Genomic DNA, 19,588 nt, shown 5'->3' with positions numbered 1-19,588 from the left:
TGCATGGAGACCATTGAACTAAGGGAGGCATATAATCTTTGGCAATGTCAAAGTAAAAAAAAAAAATGGTTACAAGTAAAAAACACAAGTAAAATTCTACACATTTAAATTAAAATTTAAATTCCTTAATTTTTTGAATATTTAACAGAGTGAGAATTCAGCTTTTCAGATTTGTTTCATCAACTTGTTAAAATTGTCATATCAATCACATTTTTCAGAGTACCAATTATTCTTTTATCAGAACTAATAAATATCAAAGGACTGGCCATGGCATACACATTTCACACAAGTCTCTGGACATCCAGTATAATTGGATCATATTTCCACAATACAGTTGAGAAGGATGACATTGTGATATCCACACAGTACATGATCACAAAGAAACTCACCAGCAGCAGGACAGTATGGGTGGCCCTTTTTGCTGGGGAGTTTCTTGGGGTAACACTCATGCTGTGAAGGTACTCACAACTCTGATGATTAGATAAGAAAATCACCATGTATGCACTGGACAGCAACATGATTCCTACAAAGAAGATGTTCTGGGACAATGCAAGCATGAAAAATATTTCCGTGATGATAGAATTCATTGAGGAAAGTGAGCAATACTTACTGACATGGAGTAGTTTGGTCATGTTGGAATGAGCTACAGTGTAGATGATCATGTTACTATTGAAAGAAAGGTTGAGGGACCAAAAACAGAAGAAAACCTGACTAGTATAATTTGTGAGTCCATGTTTAAATCTTGACATGTAGAAGGTGCTGGGGCTGATGGTGATGACCTGGATGATGCTCAAGAGGGACATAGTACTGATGGAGAGACCCCTCATCACCCTGATCATATAGAGCAAAATCTTACATTTTAAGTCATTTAGAAAATTCAGTGACTTGAACATATCTGCAGATAAAATTTCCAGTGTTGTGAGTAGCATCATTATATGGACAAATGCCAAGTGACACGTGGTCACATCAGTGGGCTTAGGTCTATGATCTTGGTGGATTGTCAAGATGTGGAAGAGAAAGAGGAAGGTATTGGCTAAGATTCCAATGGCAGCTTGAAAAAAATACATTTTTTTAAAATTTTTTTTGACAGGCAGAGTGGACAGTGAGAGAGAGAGAGACAGAGAGAAAGGTCTTCCTTTTGCCATTGGTTCACCCTCCAGTGGCCACCGCTGTTGGCACTCTGTGGCCGGCGCACCGCACTGATCCAATGCAGGAGCCAGGGGCTTATCCTGGTCTCCCGTGGGGTACAGGACCCAAGCACTTGGGCCATCCTCCACTGCACTCCCTGGCCACAGCAGAGAGCTGCCCTGGAAGAGGGGCAACCAGGACAGAATCTGGTGCCCTGACCAGGACTAGAACCCGGTGTGCTGGCACCGCAAGGCGGAGGATTAGCAGTGAGCCGCGGCACTGGCCTAAAAATACATATTTTTTAATGATAGCATAAGTGGAAACATTTTTCATATTAACAGCATACAGGAAACATTTTAGATACCTGTAAAATAAAAACAGATCTTACATTACCAGTGTTCTTTCTTTTGTCATGAAAGTTATCACAAATATCATTTTTATTTTACCCACTTATTTTTAAGGAACCCTAAATATTTTGTACAGATTTTTGGTAGTAAGATTTCTGCATTGTCTGTAACAAATGAAATTTTTCACTACATCCATATTCTGAACCCTTTGAAGACTCCTATATTTGTGAATTTCAAACATGTTTGCAACAAGATAAACAATTGCATTTTTCTGTAAATATTTTTAAATGCTCTACATACATAGACCTGGTGCGAAATGGCTCGATCTCATAAATGAATGGAAGAAGTAGAAAAATTCCTCTACAACCACGGGACATGCATGAGTTAATGAAAGCACATGGAAGAGTTGGTAAAGTCATTGTTGAATTTGCTTCAAAGGCTTAATCTACTAAAGCAAAAGCACTATGAATCATAACTGAATAATTGATTTTCCATAAATGTGTAGTATCTGTACCCATGGCACCAGAAAAATTACCAGGACCATATTGACTAGAAGATTAACTGTCTCCACATTTCAAGGATCATAATCAATTCAATTATATATTTAAGCAGTGTATGATATTAGTGAAATTATTTTAAATTTTAAAATTTTTTTTGACAGGCAGAGTGGACAGTGAGAGAGAGACAGAGAGAAAGGTCTTCCTTTTGCCATTGGTTCACCCTCCAATGGCCGCCGCGGTAGCGCGCTGCGGCCGGTGCACCGTGCTGTTCCGATGGCAGGAGCCAGGTGCTTATCCTGGTCTCCCCTGGGGTGCAGAGCCCAAACACTTGGGCCATCTTCCACTGCACTCCCTGGCCACAGCAGAGAGCTGGTCTGGAAGAGGGGCAACCGAAAATTATATATATATATATATATATATATATATATATATATATATATATATATATATATATATATAGTCCTATTCATACATTATGAGATGTTTGGTGAAAGAGATAACATAATTACATGAAAGAAAGTAGATAAGGATTTCAATATTTTCTTCTCCTGCCACAGTGATATTTGGCTGATTATCCCTACCTCATTTCCTTCATTTGGTAAATGCCCACCAGGCACTGAAACAAACTTGCTCTAACAGATAATCAATTCTTATTTGTTTCTAATGAGGCTCTTGATAACATACAGTCTGGGTGAGAAAAAAAAACATGGCTACTGTAGATGAGTGATAATAGATGAAATATAATCATTTAGATAATTGCTTTTGAAAATGCACATTAATTCCCTGTATCTAACAACTGATAGTTATCCACAACATATATGTGTACTCCAAAATACCATACTATTTGTTTGTATTTTAAAGCTAGTTTTGTATCCTGTATTTTATGTGAATAATCTCCAGTTGCATCATGGAAGGATCGCTGAAGGTGCAATTATATGTTGTCAACATGTAAGAAAGGAAATAGAGGAGTTTGAAGATGGTCACTTACAGTTTGGTTAGGGTGTAAAGAAGAATTGGGTCCTTTGAAACAAAGTAAATACTTAAACATATCAATGTACAGCTCAGTTCTCACTGGAAGATTACTGGAGCTGAGAGTGCAGCCTCTGAGCATTTTAAGAAGACAGAAAGTGTGGGCAACATTCACCTTCTTTATCCTGCCTTTCATCTTATATATCAAAATATTCACTTCATTTTGCATCATGGTGAGGAAAACACCACAATTAAATGAACCTGGACTTTTTGGCCCTCTCCCACACTAACCCTGAGGGCTGTTCTGGCTGCAACACACTCACCCAGAGCTCCAGGTTCCTGGAAAGCTAGCACCGCTGTCCTCTTCTTCCAGGTGGCATCATGCTTATCTACTGGGACCTCATCAGTGACAATGAGATGTTCTATAACATTTGCAAGATGTGCCTGGAGGTGGAGGGGAAAATGGCCAGTGGGCAGAGAGTAACAATGATGATTCCTTGCTTTGCATAAATGTCTCTTCTGAAGGCCCTGAGGGCAAAGGTACTGGAAGCACAGTAATCACTGGTGTTGATGTTGTCATGAAACATCACCTGCAGGAAACCAGATTCACAAAAGAATCCTTCAAGAAGCATATTAAAGATTACCTAGAATCAATCAAAGGCAAGTTTGAAGAACAGAGACTAGAAAGGGTAAAACCTTGTATGACAGAGGATGCACAACAAATCAAACACATCCTTGCTAATTTCAAAAATTACCAGTTCTATTTGGGTAAAAACATGAATCCACTTGGCATGGTTGCTCTGCTGGTACTACTGTGAGGATGGGATGACCCCATTTATGATTTTCTTTTAGAGTGGTCTAGAAATGGAAAAATGTTAACAAAATTGGCAAGTACTTTGGATCTATCACTGCTCATCATAACTGGCTGCTGCTTGTTAACCACATAACACCAGGATTTACAGGAAATGGGACTGATGTTATCTCGAGACCTTCATTTATTTTGGCCGTGATTTACTTGGAATGAAGGCATTGTTTTTAAGGGAAAATTGTCTTGTAGGTTGTCTAAAAATTATATGCATTTTAACTCAAATAATATAGATAAATAGACTAGGAACCAAAAGGCTAATGATGAAATCTTTGGGCTTAGATTAGGTATGTACATAAAACAGAAGCAGTATGACAAAAAGATGCCATCTATATAAACTCAAGGGCTACTTGATACACAAAGTATGTTTTAAAAAATATTTACTCAAAAGTCAAAAATACAGACACACACATACACACACACAGAGGTAGTGAGAGAGCCAGGCATCTCCCATTCACTGGTCACTCCCAGAGATGCCCAAGAAAACTGGTCAAAAATAGGATGAGGAACTCCATTCCAGTCTCTCATTTGTGTGCCAGGAACCCAGGTACTGGAGCCATTATCTGCTGCTGCCTAGTTGCACCAGAAGCAGGAGGCAAAGGGATCAGAAGCATGTATACAGGACATGAACCAACACATTGATAAAGGATGAAAATGTCCCAGCATCAGCTTAACTCTCTGCACCACACTGGTTTCCTCAAGAAACATAATTTTTATAAAGCATCTTTTCTTATCTTTATGAAAATATAAATTATTAAAATATTGTTATATCATGAGTGGTAACTTCAGGAATATTTGACTAATGAATGTACAGTGATGTGTATAGTCCCTGTAGATTTAAGAATATAAGTATATAAGATATAATTTACTATTTTATTATGTTAACAATGCTGTCTTCACTATAAATTTTACCATACTTATTACCAACTTGACCTATGACATTGACAATATTAAAATAATGCAGAATTTGTGATAAACCAATCATGGGGAGTAGGTTAATTGTGTTCATTGATAAAATGAGTCAGTTTGCATATTCAATTAGGAAAAAAAATCCTTTCCACTATGATTAGTTTCACAAAAATAGTTTTTTAAAGATGGACAAATTCTAGAAGAATAAACAGGACAAGCATCTAATAGCATTGAATGAATGCAATGTGTCATCTATTTAGAAACTTAATTTAATGCAGATATAGCACAGAACTGATGAGGAATATGCAATCTCAAAGATTGAATTCCTAGTTGCACTGAGAAAAATCATAAGTAATAAAAGTGTCACCACAGAATTGGGAGACAAAAAATATAGCAGAACAAGGTAACAGCTGGGGACACACAAAAATCGTCCATGAAATTGCACTTTTTTTAAACCACCAGGATCAAGTAGACACCAGGAAAGGATAAAACTGTGTTTTTAAGAGTTAATAACATGCCCTCACCCAGTACATTGCACTGATATGGAATTCATAGCCATAGCAACCCCACCATGACAAATTTATAAAACAATGGAAAATGCTCTAAGTTCCCTAATCAGGCCCATGTTGGTACTTGAATATTACCCTCCCTAGGGCATGAATGCAGGTTTTTTTTTTTTTTTTTTGACAGGCAGAGTCAAACAGTGAGAGAGAGAGACAGAGAGAAAGGTCTTCCTTTTTCTGGTGGTTCACCCCCAAAGTGGCCACTACGACTGATGGGCTGATGTGTTGCGGCCGGTGTGCTGTGCTGATCTGAAGCCAGGAGCCAGGTGCTCCCTCCTGGTCTCCCATGCAGATGCAGGGCCCAGTGGCCTGGACCATCCTCCACTGCACTCCCAGGCAACAGCAGAGAGCTGGCCTGGAAGAGGAGCAACCGAGACAGAATCCGGCACCCTGACTGGATCTAGAATCCAGGGTACTGGCACCACAGGTGGAAGATTAGCCTGTTGAGCCACAGCGCCTGCCGAGGAGGGACTTTTTATACATAAAAATTTTAAAAACAAATGCAACCCAAATCTTTTGAAGGACATCAGAAATGTTGATGGTAGGGAATATTTTTTATCTTAAACACTATTTTCTTCACGTGTTATAAATTATTTTTCTCTGATTTCTTTAAAAATTTTTAATTTTTTATCAGTGTTAAAATGTTTATTTAAAAAACTAAATACTAAAGTAACTTTTTTAAGGATGCATTGGAACTTATGTTTTTTTAAATATTTTTCACCCAGACTAACAATTTTTAAAAATACTTAATCTACAATAGAAAATATTTCTAGATAACTTTCTTGTTAGTAGCAATCACTGTAATGGATTTTTTGCATGGCCACCTGTTAAATTCATTATTGTTTAATATTAAGAATATTGCACGGTTCATAGGGCCATGAGGTGAAACCATCCTAAAATTCTGAAATATCTTACAATAGTTCAAAAATTAAGAGAACAAAATAAACATCACTAAATCATACTGAAAATCTAGTATAGTTCCAATTCAAGTACACCAAAAATCACAAATATACTTTTCCAAACCTATTAATTTAGGGCCTTATACAATCCACAATGTTGATAATTTCAGGTGGAGTAACATGTAAGATTGATAACGTGAGCAGAGACTTATCCTAATGTTGCACTGCAAAGATGCCTGCTTTCCTATAGAACTCAACTGCTCCTGGAGCTCATTCTGTACATGAAACAGATACTCATCCAGCTAAGTCTCTGATGTTAATCCATTATGAGATGAATCCCCAAGATGTGCTTATAGGGCTGGGATGGCATCAGCTCATATCCCTCCAGGCCCATAACTGTCATTTCTCTTGTGGAAGCAGGACAGCCTTGGGCTTGGAATCATTAGAAGTAGGAACAAACTCAGGGAAAAGTGAACTTTCCAGGTATCTAGAGACAGCAGAGAGCAGCTGGGTTCCATTCCTCTCACCTATGGACTAATTTCTCCAAGTCAGGCCTGCCTGGACAGGTTTTTATCTCAGTCCTTGTCAACAAATAAAAATAAAACATGTACAAGCCACATCTGATTTCTCAAGCTATCCCTATTGCTTCAGGAGACTCCTGGTGGCATCCCCACTTGTTCTCCTGTGGTGTCAAAGTCTAGTGAAACAGTACTGCATCTGTAAATCAGGAAAATGTCCCCTCCTCCAATTCTACACAGGAGAAGTGGTTGTTTTCCCCAGTGGACATGGCCCTGAGTCAGGGAACCTGAATTAGAGGCAGAATGCAAGCTGAAGTAAGTCAAGTAGGGGGGCTGGCATGGCAAGTTAAAGTCCCAGTCTGCAGTGTCTTCATCCCATATGGGTGCCAGTTTGAATCCTGGCTGCTGCACATCTGATCCATCTCTCTGCTATGGCCTGGGGAAGCAGTAGCAGATAGCCCAAGTCTTTAGAGACCTGCACCCACACTGGATACCCAGGAGAAGCTCCTGGCTCCTGGCTCCTGGCTTTGAATCAGTGCAGCTCCAGCCATTACAGCCATCTGGTGACTGAACCAGCAGATTATAGACCTTTCTTTCTGTCTCTTTCTACCTCTAACTCTGCCTTTCAGATAAATAAATAAATCTTTAAAAAAAACTTAATTAGAAGCTTAAGTATTTCTGAAACTAGTAAATATTGATACTTAGTAAATTTAATGTTATTTCATGAAATATTGATATTTATGTATATAAAAGGTTGATATAAAAAGTATAGTCATTTTCTAACTATGAATATAGCATGGTAACTTTTCCAATTTTAATATACTACATTAACTATTTCAGAGCATGTGAGGTACCATGTTTTCACAATGCGAATATCTCGGTTATCCTTTTGCATATACGTCTTTTCTCAAAAATTCATTCATTAACGTTGGATAAGCATCTAAAGGATTAAATTTCCAAGAATTTTGTCTATATTGTTGTTTAAAACTGCAGTTGAACACTCAGTTACATCTTTGTTAGTTTTTTTTTAAAAAAAAACTAATAATAACTGCACATAGAATCTTGATCTAATATACAGTCCAGTCAAGTAAAAAATTATGTCTCCTTCTTCTTAGTATGGACTGAGATTAAATTGTATCAATCTAAGTACTATAATATTGAGTCTTAAAATACTTAGAATTTTTATCTAATAACAGAACAATTAGTTACAGATTTCTTGTAACAATTTTTATGTTTCTGAATGATGGCATAAATTTTGATCATATATAATCAATAAATGAATCATAAAATCTGTATGTGTACTTATTTATGATGTGATATTTTGTGGCATCCCTTTTGGAATTTGTATGACTATATATGGTTTTCATTATATCGGAGAATCACTTGCTTTTAATGATTTATTTACTTAAAAGGCTCAGTGATGGAGAGAGAAGCAAAGACATATATTATACATGCTAAAATGCCTGCAACAGCCAGGGTTGTGCCAGGCTAAAGCACAGAGCCAGAGACTCCATTCAGGTCCCTAGAACTGGCAGGAGAAACCCAAGAATTTAGGTCTTAGCTGTTGCCTTTCATGTTCATTTTCAGGAAATTATATCAGAGGAATGGCTTGTCTGGGGCTCAAACCAGGCATTCTGATATCGAATGTTGATGTACCAAGCACTAGCTTAACCCACTGCATCATCATGTCCACCTTCTGAGGGTCACTTATTCTTAATGCACAACTTACTATATTCATTAAATTAGCTTATTTCTTCCTATATATTGCCTTGTTTGAATTCTTTTTGTCCTCTATCTTTTATTTGATGAAACAGAATTCTCTCTTATTTTCTCTTTGTATTTTTGGTTTGTTTATCTAGTCTTTTTCCAAACTATAATCTTCTTTTTAATTATTATATTCATTAACTTGGTTATTAGAAATAAAATATCATAGTGACATATTTTGCACATTTATCTAATTACAAACTCAAGAATGAAATATTTTAATACAAATGTTAATATTTTTTTATTTTACACTGGTATTTATTTCTTATAACTCATTTATACTTTTCATCATTTTATTTTTTGTTGTCTGTCAAACATCTTTCTCTTCATCAAAAATGTCCTGTATTTCCTAAGCTTTACCATAAGAATTATTTTTGACATTCATTGAATGTAAAATGAGGCCCTTTCAAGTTCATTCTTTTTTTTTAATTTAAAAAAAAATTTTTTTTTGACAGGCAGAGTGGACAGTGAGAGAGAGGCAGAGAGAAAGGTCTTCCTTTTTGCCATTGTTTCACCCTCCAATGGCCACCACGGTAGGCGCACTGTGGCTGGCGCACCACGTTGATCCGATGGCAGGAGCCAGGGGCTTATCCTGGTCTCCCATGGGGTGCAGGGCCCAAGGATTTGGGCCATCCTCCACTGCACTCCCAAGCCACAGCAGAGAGCTGGCCTGGAAGAGGGGCAACTGGGACAGGATCAGTGCCTCGACCGGGACTAGAAGCCGGTGTGCCGGCGCCACAAGGCAGAGGATTAGCCTAGTGAGCTGTGGTGCCGGCTCAAGTTCATTTTCTTATCATGTTTCTATAAGTCCCTTTACCTGTTGACACATATATTTTATTTTAAGTCAAAGAATATTTTCAGAAGCATCATAAGTGGTATAAATCTAGTTCTTTGTAATCTTTATATTAAAAACTTTTGGCCAGGGCCGAGGTGCAGTGGGTTAATCCTCCACCTGCAGCGCTGGCATCCCATATGGGAGCTGGTTCTAGTCGCAGCTGCTCCTCTTCCAATCAAACTCTCTGCTGTGGCCTGGGAAAGTAGTAGAAGATGGCCCAGGTCCTTGGGCCCCTGCACACACATGGGAGACTGGGAAGATACACCTAGCTCCTCGCTTCAGATCCGCACAGCTCTGGCCATTGCAGCCATTTGGGGAAGGAAATAATGGAAAGAAGATCTTTCTATCTCCCCCTCTTACTGTCTGTAATTCTACCTTTCAAATAAGTAAATGAAATCTTTAAATTTTTGTGTGTGTGGATGTTTATTGCTATCAACTTTCCTCTTGGGAATGCCTTTGCTGTATTTCATGGAGTTTAGCATTCTATATTTCCAATTTTTAAGCCTTAAGAAAATTTTAAATATCTTTCACTATGACTGGCTAGTCATTGGGGATGGTGGTGACATTGGTACAATTGGGGTCATCAGACTACCTCGCATCTTTCCTGATCTCTGATTGACTCCAAAACAACTGTGAGATAATCTGCTATCAGTCTTTGTAATTGCTGTGGTCTTTTGGAGGTCCTCTGTCAAAAAGTATACAACTCTCAAAAGTTATTTTATCATGAAAAAAGCCATGATCCGTATAGAAGCTTTCCAAAGACAAAGTGAATACAGACTGAACAGAATAAGGGAAATATGAATATAAGGCATTTTTCCAGAGACATGTGTACTGCAATTACGTATTTCCTCATTTTGGATATTAAAATGAAACATATACTTACACATATAATTATTTTTATGGATGCATGTTTATATACACATATATTTAGAATAATATAAACATATGTATGCATTTGTTTTCTTATGTACTATTAAATTATTAACATAAATTACATTGAAATTAAATATTTTTAATTAAACTTTTATTTAATGAATATAAATTTCCAAAGTACAGCTTATGGGTTACAATGGCTTCCCCCTCCCAAAACTTCCCTCCCGCCCCCAACCCACCCCTTTCCCGCTCCCTCTCCCTTTCCAATCACATCAAGATTCATTTTGAATTCTCTTTATATACAGAAGATCAGTTTAGTATATATTAGGTAAAGATTTCAACAGTTTGCCCCCATATAGCAACACAAAGTGAAAAAAAAATACTGTTGGAGTACTAGTTATAGCATTTAAATCAGAGTGTACAGCACATTAAAGACAGAGATCTTACATAATATTTTTTAAAAAAATTAATTAATTTTATATGCCATTTCCAATTTAACACCATGTTTTTTTTTATTTCCAATTATCTTTATATACAGAGGATCGATTCAGTATATAATTAGTAAAGCTCTCATCAGTTTGTACCCACGCAGAAACACAAAGTGAAAATATACTGTATCAGTACTAGTTATAGCATCACTGCACATTAGACAACACATTAAGGACAGACCCACATGGGATGTAAGTACACAGTGACCCCTGTTGCTGACTTAACAATTTGACACTCCTGTTCATGATGTCAGTAATCTCCCTAGGCTCTAGTCATGAGTTATCAGGGCTATGGAAGCTTTTAGAGTTCACCGGGCTGATTTTGAGGCCAGAGTGTTGTTTAGGACATCTGCCATTCTATGAGTCTACTGTGTATCCCACTTCCCATGTTGGATCTTTCTCCCCCTTTTTGATTCTATCAGTTAGTATTAGCAGACACTAGTTTGTGTGATCCCTTTGATTCTTAGACCTATCAGAGCGATCAGTTGTAAACTAAAATTGATCACTTGGACTAGTGAGATGGCATTGGGACATGCCACCTGTATGGGATTGTGTAGGAATCCCCTGGCACATTTCTAACTCCATCATTTGGGGCAAGTCTGATTGTGCATGTCCCAAATTGTACATCTCCTCCCTCTCTTTTTCCACTCTGAAATTTAACAGGGATCACTTTTCAGTTAAAATTTAAACACCTAAGAATAATTGTGTGTTAATTACAGAGTTCAACCACTAGTACTAGAACAACAATAACAACAACAAATACTAAAATGGATAAAGTATTACATTGTACATCTAGAGTCAGGACAAAAGCTGATCAGGTCATTGTTTCTTATAGTGTCCATTTCACTTCAACAGGTTTCCCCTTTTGTGCTCAGTTGTCACTGATCAGGGAAAACAAATGATATTTGTCTCTTTGGGACTGGCTTAATTCACTCAGCATGATGCTTTCCAGATTCCTCCATCTTGTTGCAAATGACTGGGTTTCATTGTTTCTTACTGCTGTATAGTATTCTATAGAGTACATGTCCCATAATTTCTTTATCCAGTTTACTGTTGATGGGCATTTGGGTTGGTTCCAGGTCTTAGCTATTGTGAATTGAGCTGCAATAAACATTAATGTGCAGATGGCTTTTTTATTAGCCAAATTAAGTTAAGTTCCTTTGGGTAAATTCCAAGGAGTGGGATGGCTGAGTTGTATAGTAGGGTTATGTTCAGGTTTCTGAGGAATCTCCAGACTGACTTCCATAGTGGCTTAACCAGTTTCCATTCCCACCAGCAATGGGTTAGTGTCCCTTTTTCCCCACATCCTCTCCAGCATCTGCTGTTGGTAGATTTCTGAATGTGAGCCATTCTCACCGGGGTGAGATGGAACCTCATTGTGGTTTTGATTTACATTTCTCTGATTGCTAGTAATCTTGAACATACCCAGTTTGCTTACAGTTTTCATCATGAAAGGGTGTTGTATTTTATCAAATGCTTTCTCTGTGTCTATTGAGATAGTCATATGGTTTTTCTTCTGCAGTGTGTTAATGTAGTGTATTGCGTTGGTTGTTTTACGAACGTTGAACCATCCCTGCATACCAGGGATAAATCCCACTTGGTCTGGGTGGATGATCTTTCTGATGTGTTGTTGCATTCTATTGGCCAGAATTTTATTGAGTATTTTTGCATCTATTTTCATCAGGCATATTGGTCTGTAATTCTCTTTCAATGCTGCATCTTTTTCTGGCTTAGGAATTAAGGTGATGGTGGCTTCATAGAAATAATTTGGGAGGATTCCCTCTTTTTTGACTGTTTTGAATAGTTTGAGAAGAATTGGAGTTAGTTCTTCTCTAAATGTCTCGTAGAACTCTGCAGTGAATCCATCTGGTCCTGGGATTTTCTTTGTTGGAAGGGCCTTTATTACTGTTTCAATTTCTATGTCAGTTATTGGTCTGTTTAGGTTTTCTATGTCTTCCTGGCTCTATTTGGGGAGGTTGTATGTGTCCAAGAATCTGTCCATTTCTGATAGATTTCCCTGTTTGCTGGCATACAAGTCCTTGTAGTAATTTCTGATGATTCTTTTTATTTCTGTGGTGTCTGTTGTTATGTTTCCCTTTTCATCTCTGATCCTATTGATTTGGGTCTTTTCTCTTCTTTCTTTAGTTAGTTGGGCCAATGGGGCGTCAATTTTGTTTATCTTTTCAAAAAACCAGCTCCTTGTTTGGCTGATTTTTTGTAATGGTTTTTTGGATTCAATCCTGTTGATTTCTTCTTTGATTTTAATTATTTCTCTTCTCCTACTGGGTTTGGGTTTGGTTTGCTGCAGATTTTCTAGATCCTTGAGATGACTTGAAAGCTCATCTATTTGGTGCCTTTCGAATTTCTTGATGTAGGCACCTATTGATATAAACTTTCCTCTTAACACTGCTTTTGTTGTATCCCATAGGTTTTGCTATGTTGTGCTTCTATCCTCATTTACTTCCAGAAAATTTTTGATTTCTCTTTTAATTTCTTCTATGACCCATTGTTCATTCACGAGCATGTTGTTCAACCTCCATGTGTTTGCACGTGTTCTAGGGATTCCCGAGTTGCTAATTTCCAATTTCATTCCTTTGTGGTCTGAGAAGCTGCATGGTATGATTCTAATTCTTTTGAATTTGCTGAGACTTGCTTTATGGCCTAGTATGTGGTCAATCCTAGAGAAGGTTCCATGTACTGCTGAGAAGAATGTAAAGTCCTTAGATGTAGGATGAAATGTTCTGTAGATATCTGTTAGATCCATTTGGGCTATATGTCATTTAAATCTACTGTCTCCTTGTTGATCTTCTGTCCTGTTGATCTGTCTATTTCTGAGAGTGGAGTATTGAAGTCCCCCAGTACTATTGTATTGGGGTCCAAGTCTCCCTTTAAGTCCCTTAACAAGTCTTTTAAATAAGCTGGTGCCCTGTAATTAGGTGCATATACATTGATAATCATTATATCTTCCTGTTGAATGGATCCCTTAATCATTAAATAGTGCCCCTCTTTGTCTCTCCTAACAGTTTTTGTGGTAAAGTTTATGTTGTCCGATATTAAGATGGCTACGCCCGCTCTTTTTTCATTTCTGTTGGCATGGTATATCTTTTTCCAGCCTTTCACTTTCAGCCTGTATGGATCTTTGTTGGAAAGATGTGTTTCTTGTAAGCAGCAAAAAGATGTGTTTTGTTCCGTAACCCAATCAGCCAATTGGTGTCTTTTAACTGGACAGTTCAAGCCATTAACATTCAATGTGACTATTGAGAAGGAGTAACTTTGCCCTGTCCTTTGCCACAGATTTTTTTCTAATATATAGTTTGAGACTCCTGTGATCTTTTGCTGTGAGGTTTCCTTCCTATATCTTCTTTCATATTGGTTACCATGTTTCTGTGTTTCTGTATGTAACACATCTTTAAGCATCTTTTGCAGGGCTGGATGAGTGGCGACAAATTCTTTCAGTTTCTGTTTGCTGTGAAAGGTCTTTCTTTCACCTTCATTCACAAATGAGAGCTTTGCAGAATATAATATTCTGGGCTGGCAGTTTTTCTCTCTTAGTACCTGGGCTATATCTCACCATTCTCTCCTAGCTTGTAGGGTTTCTGATGAGAAGTCAGCTGTGAGTCTAATTGGATATCCTCTGAGAGTAATCTGGCGTTTCTCTCTTGCACATTATAGGATCTTTTCTTTGTGTTTCACTGTGGTGAGTTTGATTATGACGTGTTGTGATGAGGATCTCTTTTGATCATGTTTATTAGGGGTTCTGTGAGCTTCCTGTACTAGGATGTCTCTGTTCTTCTCCAACACTGGACAAAATTCAATACCAATATGAAATAAACAGTTGGATAAAAAATGAAAACGTCAAGCAAACTAGAATGGAGGGTGAATTTTCTCAATCTGATTAAAGGAAAGCTCTACATCAACAGTTCAACTAGCATCAAAGACAATGGTTGAAAACTGTAAATTTTTCTAAGATCAGTAACAGGGCAAGCAAATTCCTTCTTACTATGGCTTGTAAACATCTTCCTGGAAATCCTAGCTAATGCAATAAGATGAAAAATGGAAATGTAATGCCTATATATTGAGATGGAAAACAGTAATAAGATACATAATTATTGATCTGAAAAATTATAAATGATCAACTCAATTATTCTTTGAATCAATGATCAATCATACCAAGATTATACATAATTTTGTTCAGTTTCTTTCCTACTAATTGAATTTAAGGAAAAACACACATTTACATTAACCCCCCAAAGATATATCTTGGTATAATTCTAACAAATCATATAAATGTAGGTAGAGTATAACAAAATATGCAGAAGTTCTATATGAGGGAACTCATAAGCCTTTGCTGAATGTTGTTGCAAAGAATTCAATATTTGGAGATATATTCTATGATCTGCCCAATATAACCAAGATTATTAGTCCTTCTCCATGTGATATACAGATCAAATGTAAACCCAACTAAAATATTAGCTATTGATGTTGTGTTTATAATTGAAAGCTGACTCTACAGTTAATGTAGAAAATCCAGCATTACAGAATAGCCAACTCAACTCATTAAAGAACCAGAAGAATATACTTGGAGAATCAGCAATATTCAACTTCAGTGCTTAGTAGAATGTTAGCCAAGACAGTGCAATATTGATGAAAGAACTTGCAAACAGATAAATATCAGAATATACACCCAGAATTGACCTTTCCAAGTATAGGTAGTAGGTAAATAACAAAGGAGTGAATGCAAAATAATGGATCAGAGATAACCTTGCTACAAACATTGAACACATAATACAATGAAAATCTATGCATATATTTTACAAAAATTAACTTAAATATTATAGTGGGTTATACATCCAACCACAAGAAAACAAAATTATTAGTCACCGAGAAAATAATTTTGCAGAAAAATTAAGGTAATATTGGGTGTGATGCTGTTTTTGATACAACACTGAAAGCATAATCCATGAAATAAATGATTACTAACTGGACATCATGAAAATGAGAAACATCTCTTCTGACAGACAATGTCAAGAAAAAGGGGTAAAAATGAGAGAAAATATTCACAAAAGTCATTTATGATAGAGAATATATGCATTATCCAAAATTAAAAAAAGCAACATTTACAATCAGTGAAATGAAAATGAAAGCAGATTTAAGATGGGCTCCCAAAAAGGAATTATGTGCACACTGAGTAGACCCGAGGTGAATAGGGGTACCCTGGAGTTTTGTAGCTGAGGACTGGTCAGGACATGCATGAAAGATGACCACTGGATCTATGGAATCACAGCAAACAATATCAGTGCTAATAGAGATGAAGATAGAGCCTCTTTCTAACCAGTGTAGAATCATCCATTCCAGAGGCATGTGCTAGAATTCTAATATATTTGCCTTGATAATGGGAAAAATTTATGCAGAATTTAATGCTGACCCATAACCACCCACAGAAGAATAAAATTAAAACTTGAAAGGATGCAACTAGTTTTAAATGACTTAAGTGATTCCCAGATCAAACCTAAAGAACATAAAAATATCCACCTAAAATATTTGCAAAAACATGCAAAAAATCATAGATACAGACTTTAAACAATTTAAATCAAAATGAATAATATGCTTAAATTATAAATGTGAAAGAACAAAATTCCTACAACAAAAAGGATGACCCTGTGTTTGATAATTAGATTTCAGTATCATACCCATAACATAGTTCCTAAATAAAGAAAAAATAGGAACTTTGTGAAAGTTAAACACATTTTTGAAAGAAATTTTTAGTGATATCCCAGTGGAAAGAATGGAGCCATCAAGGAAGAAGGTACCTTTCTCTGAAGGGAGGAGAGAACTTCCACTTTGACTATGACCCTAGTGGAATAAGATCAAAGTCAGCGAACTCTAAGGGCTTCCATAGCCCTGGCAACTCATGACTAGAATCTAGGGAGATTATTGATGCCATGAACAGGAGTGTCAAATTATTAAGTCAGCAACAGGGGTCACTGTGTACTTACATCCCATGTGGGATCTGTCCTTAATGTTTTGTCTAATGTGCAGTGATGCTATAACTAGTACTGAAACAGTATTTTTACACTTTGTGTTTCTGCGTGGGTACAAACTGATGAGATCTTTACTAATTATATACTGAATTGATCTTTTGTATATAAAAATAATTGGAAATGAAAAAAAAACATTTTGTTAAATTGGAAATGGCATAGAAAATTAATTAATTTAAAAAATATTATGTAGGATCTCTGTCTTTAATGTGCTGTAAACTCGTATATAATGCTATAACTAGTACTCCAACAGTATTTTTTTCACTTTGTGTTGCTATATGGGGGCAAACTGTTGAAATTGTTACCTAATATATACTAAACTGATCTTCTGTATATAAAGAGAATTGAAAATGAATCTTGATGTGAATGGAAGGGGAGGGGAGGGGGAGAGGGGAGGGTTGTGGGTGGGAGGGAAGTTATGGGAGGGGGAAGCCATTATAACCCATAAGCTGTACTTTGGAAATTTATATTCATTAAATAAAAGTTTAATAAATGGAAAAAAGAAAGAAATTTTTTAAAAAATAATGAGAGATTACAACTAAAAAATACATCTGTGTCAGAACTGAGATTAAAATATTTGTGGAAACATTGCAAGACATTGGCATAGGGAAAGCTTCTTGGAAAATACACCAAAAGCACAGCCAAATAAACAAGAGAAATGGGATTACAACAATTAAAATATATTCTGCACAACAAAGGAAACACTCAAGAAAGTGGATTGGCAACCAGCAGAATAAGTGAAAATATTTGCAAACTATGGAAATGATAAATTATTAATATTCAGAATCTGGAAAAAAGCTGAAGAAACTCAACAACAAAAAATGCAGTTTGGAAATAGGCAAATGACATGAATAGGCATTTTTCGAAGGGTGAATTAAAAATGACCAACAGACACAAGAAAAAAAATGTTCAAGATCACTGGCCATCAAAAAAATGCAAACCAAAACCACAATGGGGTTTCACCTAAACCCAATTGGAATGGCTAACATTCAAAAACAAAAACAAAAACAAAAACAAAAAACAAAAAACGGGCAGACACTGTGAAATAGGGGTAAGACCACCACCTGCAGTGCAGTGCTGGTATGTCATGGGGGGCTGGTTTGGGTTCTGATTGCTCCAATTCTGATCCAGCTCTCTGCTGTGTCCTGGGAAAGCAATAGAGGATGGCCCAATTTCTTTGGTCCCAGCTTCCATGTGGGAGACCCAGAAGAAGCTCCTGGCTCCTGCCTTCAAATTTGTGTAGCCCCAGACATTGCGAATAACTGGGGAGTGAACCAATGGATGGAAGACCTCTATCTCTCTCTCATTCTTTGCCTCTTCTTCTCTCTCTGTGTAACTCTTACTTTCAATTAAATAAAAAAAATCTTTAAAGATTAAAAAATAATGCTGGTAAGGTTGTAGCAGTAAATTATCCCAATCCACTACAGATGAAATGTAAACTAGTACAACCATTATAGAAGCCAATATGAATGTACCTCAGAAATTTGTATATAGATCTACCATAAAACATTGTCATCCTATCCCTGGCAATTTACTAGAAACAAAATGAGCACGTGAAACAGTTATTTTTTACCCTATGTTTATTGGAGGTCAGTTTACTAGAAAGAAGTCATGGAATCAATCCAGTTACCCTTCAAATGATGACAGGATAAATAAAGCATGCTGCACACATGCACACACACACACAAACACACTATGAAGTACTTCATAGTCATAAAAATGAGTAAAATCTTCTTTCACAGTGAAATGGGTGTAAATGGAAACTACTACGCTTACTGAAATAATCTATTCCCCAAAAGACATATGTTTTCCTTGATATGTGGCAGTTATTCTAGGATAAAAAAAGGTATAGGGATGAAATGAACACATTCTTATTTGATTGTTATTTTTAGCTCTTGTTTATACTCCTGTGGAACTGTGGTCTTTACTACTTTTTATTTGTTTAATGTCATGGTTAGTGGTGCATTAAGCCTGTGATTATTGAGCAGATTGAAATAATGTTTTTTGCAAAAATTATGAAGATAAAAAACAAAGGAAGGGCATTGAGGGAGGGAAATATGGTTATATTCTTGGAATTGTTAACTATGAAATGCATGAAATCTGTTCTTATATTGAATGATTTTCTTAACATATTGTTATAAAAATATATCCCTTAAAACAAGGCTATAAAAATATATATCCTAACTGAAATTGGGTAAATATCCAAGAAGGAAACATTATATTACATCAATAGATTCCAATAAAAACACAGAAAGATGTTTAGCATCATATTTCACTACGAAATTGCAAATGAAAACCACACAAAGACATCAGTACATATACATTACAAATAAATACAAATATTTGACAAAACAAACAATTGGTAACAAATAGGAATCATGTGTCACTGCTGACAGAAGTGCAACATGGTAAAGCAACTCACATTTTTCACATTTTTAATATATTTTGAAATGCAGTGTTACAGGAAGAAAGGAAGACACAATGAGATCTTCCATCTGTTAGTTCACTCCCCCAGTGTCCACAGCAGCCAGAGCTGGGAAAGACTGAACCCAGGAGCTAGGTGCTTCATCCAGGTTTCTCACATGGGTGCAGGTACTGAAGTACTTGGGCCATCTCCTACTGATTTCCTAGGCTCATTATCAGGGAGCTGGATAGGAAGTGGAACATCTGGGACTAAAAATGGTGCCCATATGGGATGTCAACTTTACAGATGGCAGCATAGTTCATTATGCCATAATTCCAGCCTCTATTTTTAATATTTTTACTTACTTAGAATAACTATTTGAAATATAGACACACAGAGGCACAGAGAGTAATAACACCCAATTGCTAGTTCACACCCAATATGCACAGCATCCAAGGCTGGGCTAGAGAAAAGAATTGAGTAGGAAA

General features: G+C 36.6%; 1 protein-coding gene and 1 pseudogene across 1 annotated transcript; one reads left to right on the top strand and one right to left on the bottom strand.

Annotated features, from left to right (window-relative positions):
• Nucleotides 1-281: 281 nt before the first annotated feature.
• On the bottom strand, nt 282-929 carry LOC133754160 (vomeronasal type-1 receptor 90-like). The gene has a single exon (XM_062184705.1). The coding sequence runs from the start codon at nt 927-929 to the stop codon at nt 282-284; it is 648 nt and encodes a 215-aa protein (XP_062040689.1).
• Nucleotides 930-3,316: 2,387 nt separating this feature from the next.
• LOC133754222 (translationally-controlled tumor protein-like) lies at nt 3,317-3,823 on the top strand (annotated as a pseudogene).
• Nucleotides 3,824-19,588: the final 15,765 nt, after the last annotated feature.

This window comes from Lepus europaeus, chromosome Y, assembly GCF_033115175.1.
Source record: "Lepus europaeus isolate LE1 chromosome Y, mLepTim1.pri, whole genome shotgun sequence".
NCBI classification, from domain to species: domain Eukaryota; kingdom Metazoa; phylum Chordata; class Mammalia; order Lagomorpha; family Leporidae; genus Lepus; species Lepus europaeus.
Note: the sequence above shows the minus strand (reverse complement) of the source record. Positions and strands in the feature narration are given on the sequence as shown.

Bases quoted from the DNA above. Each gene is read 5' to 3' on its own strand.
- LOC133754160 (XM_062184705.1), bottom strand. From the start codon at position 929: ATGCTACTCACAACACTGGAAATTTTATCTGCAGATATGTTCAAGTCA.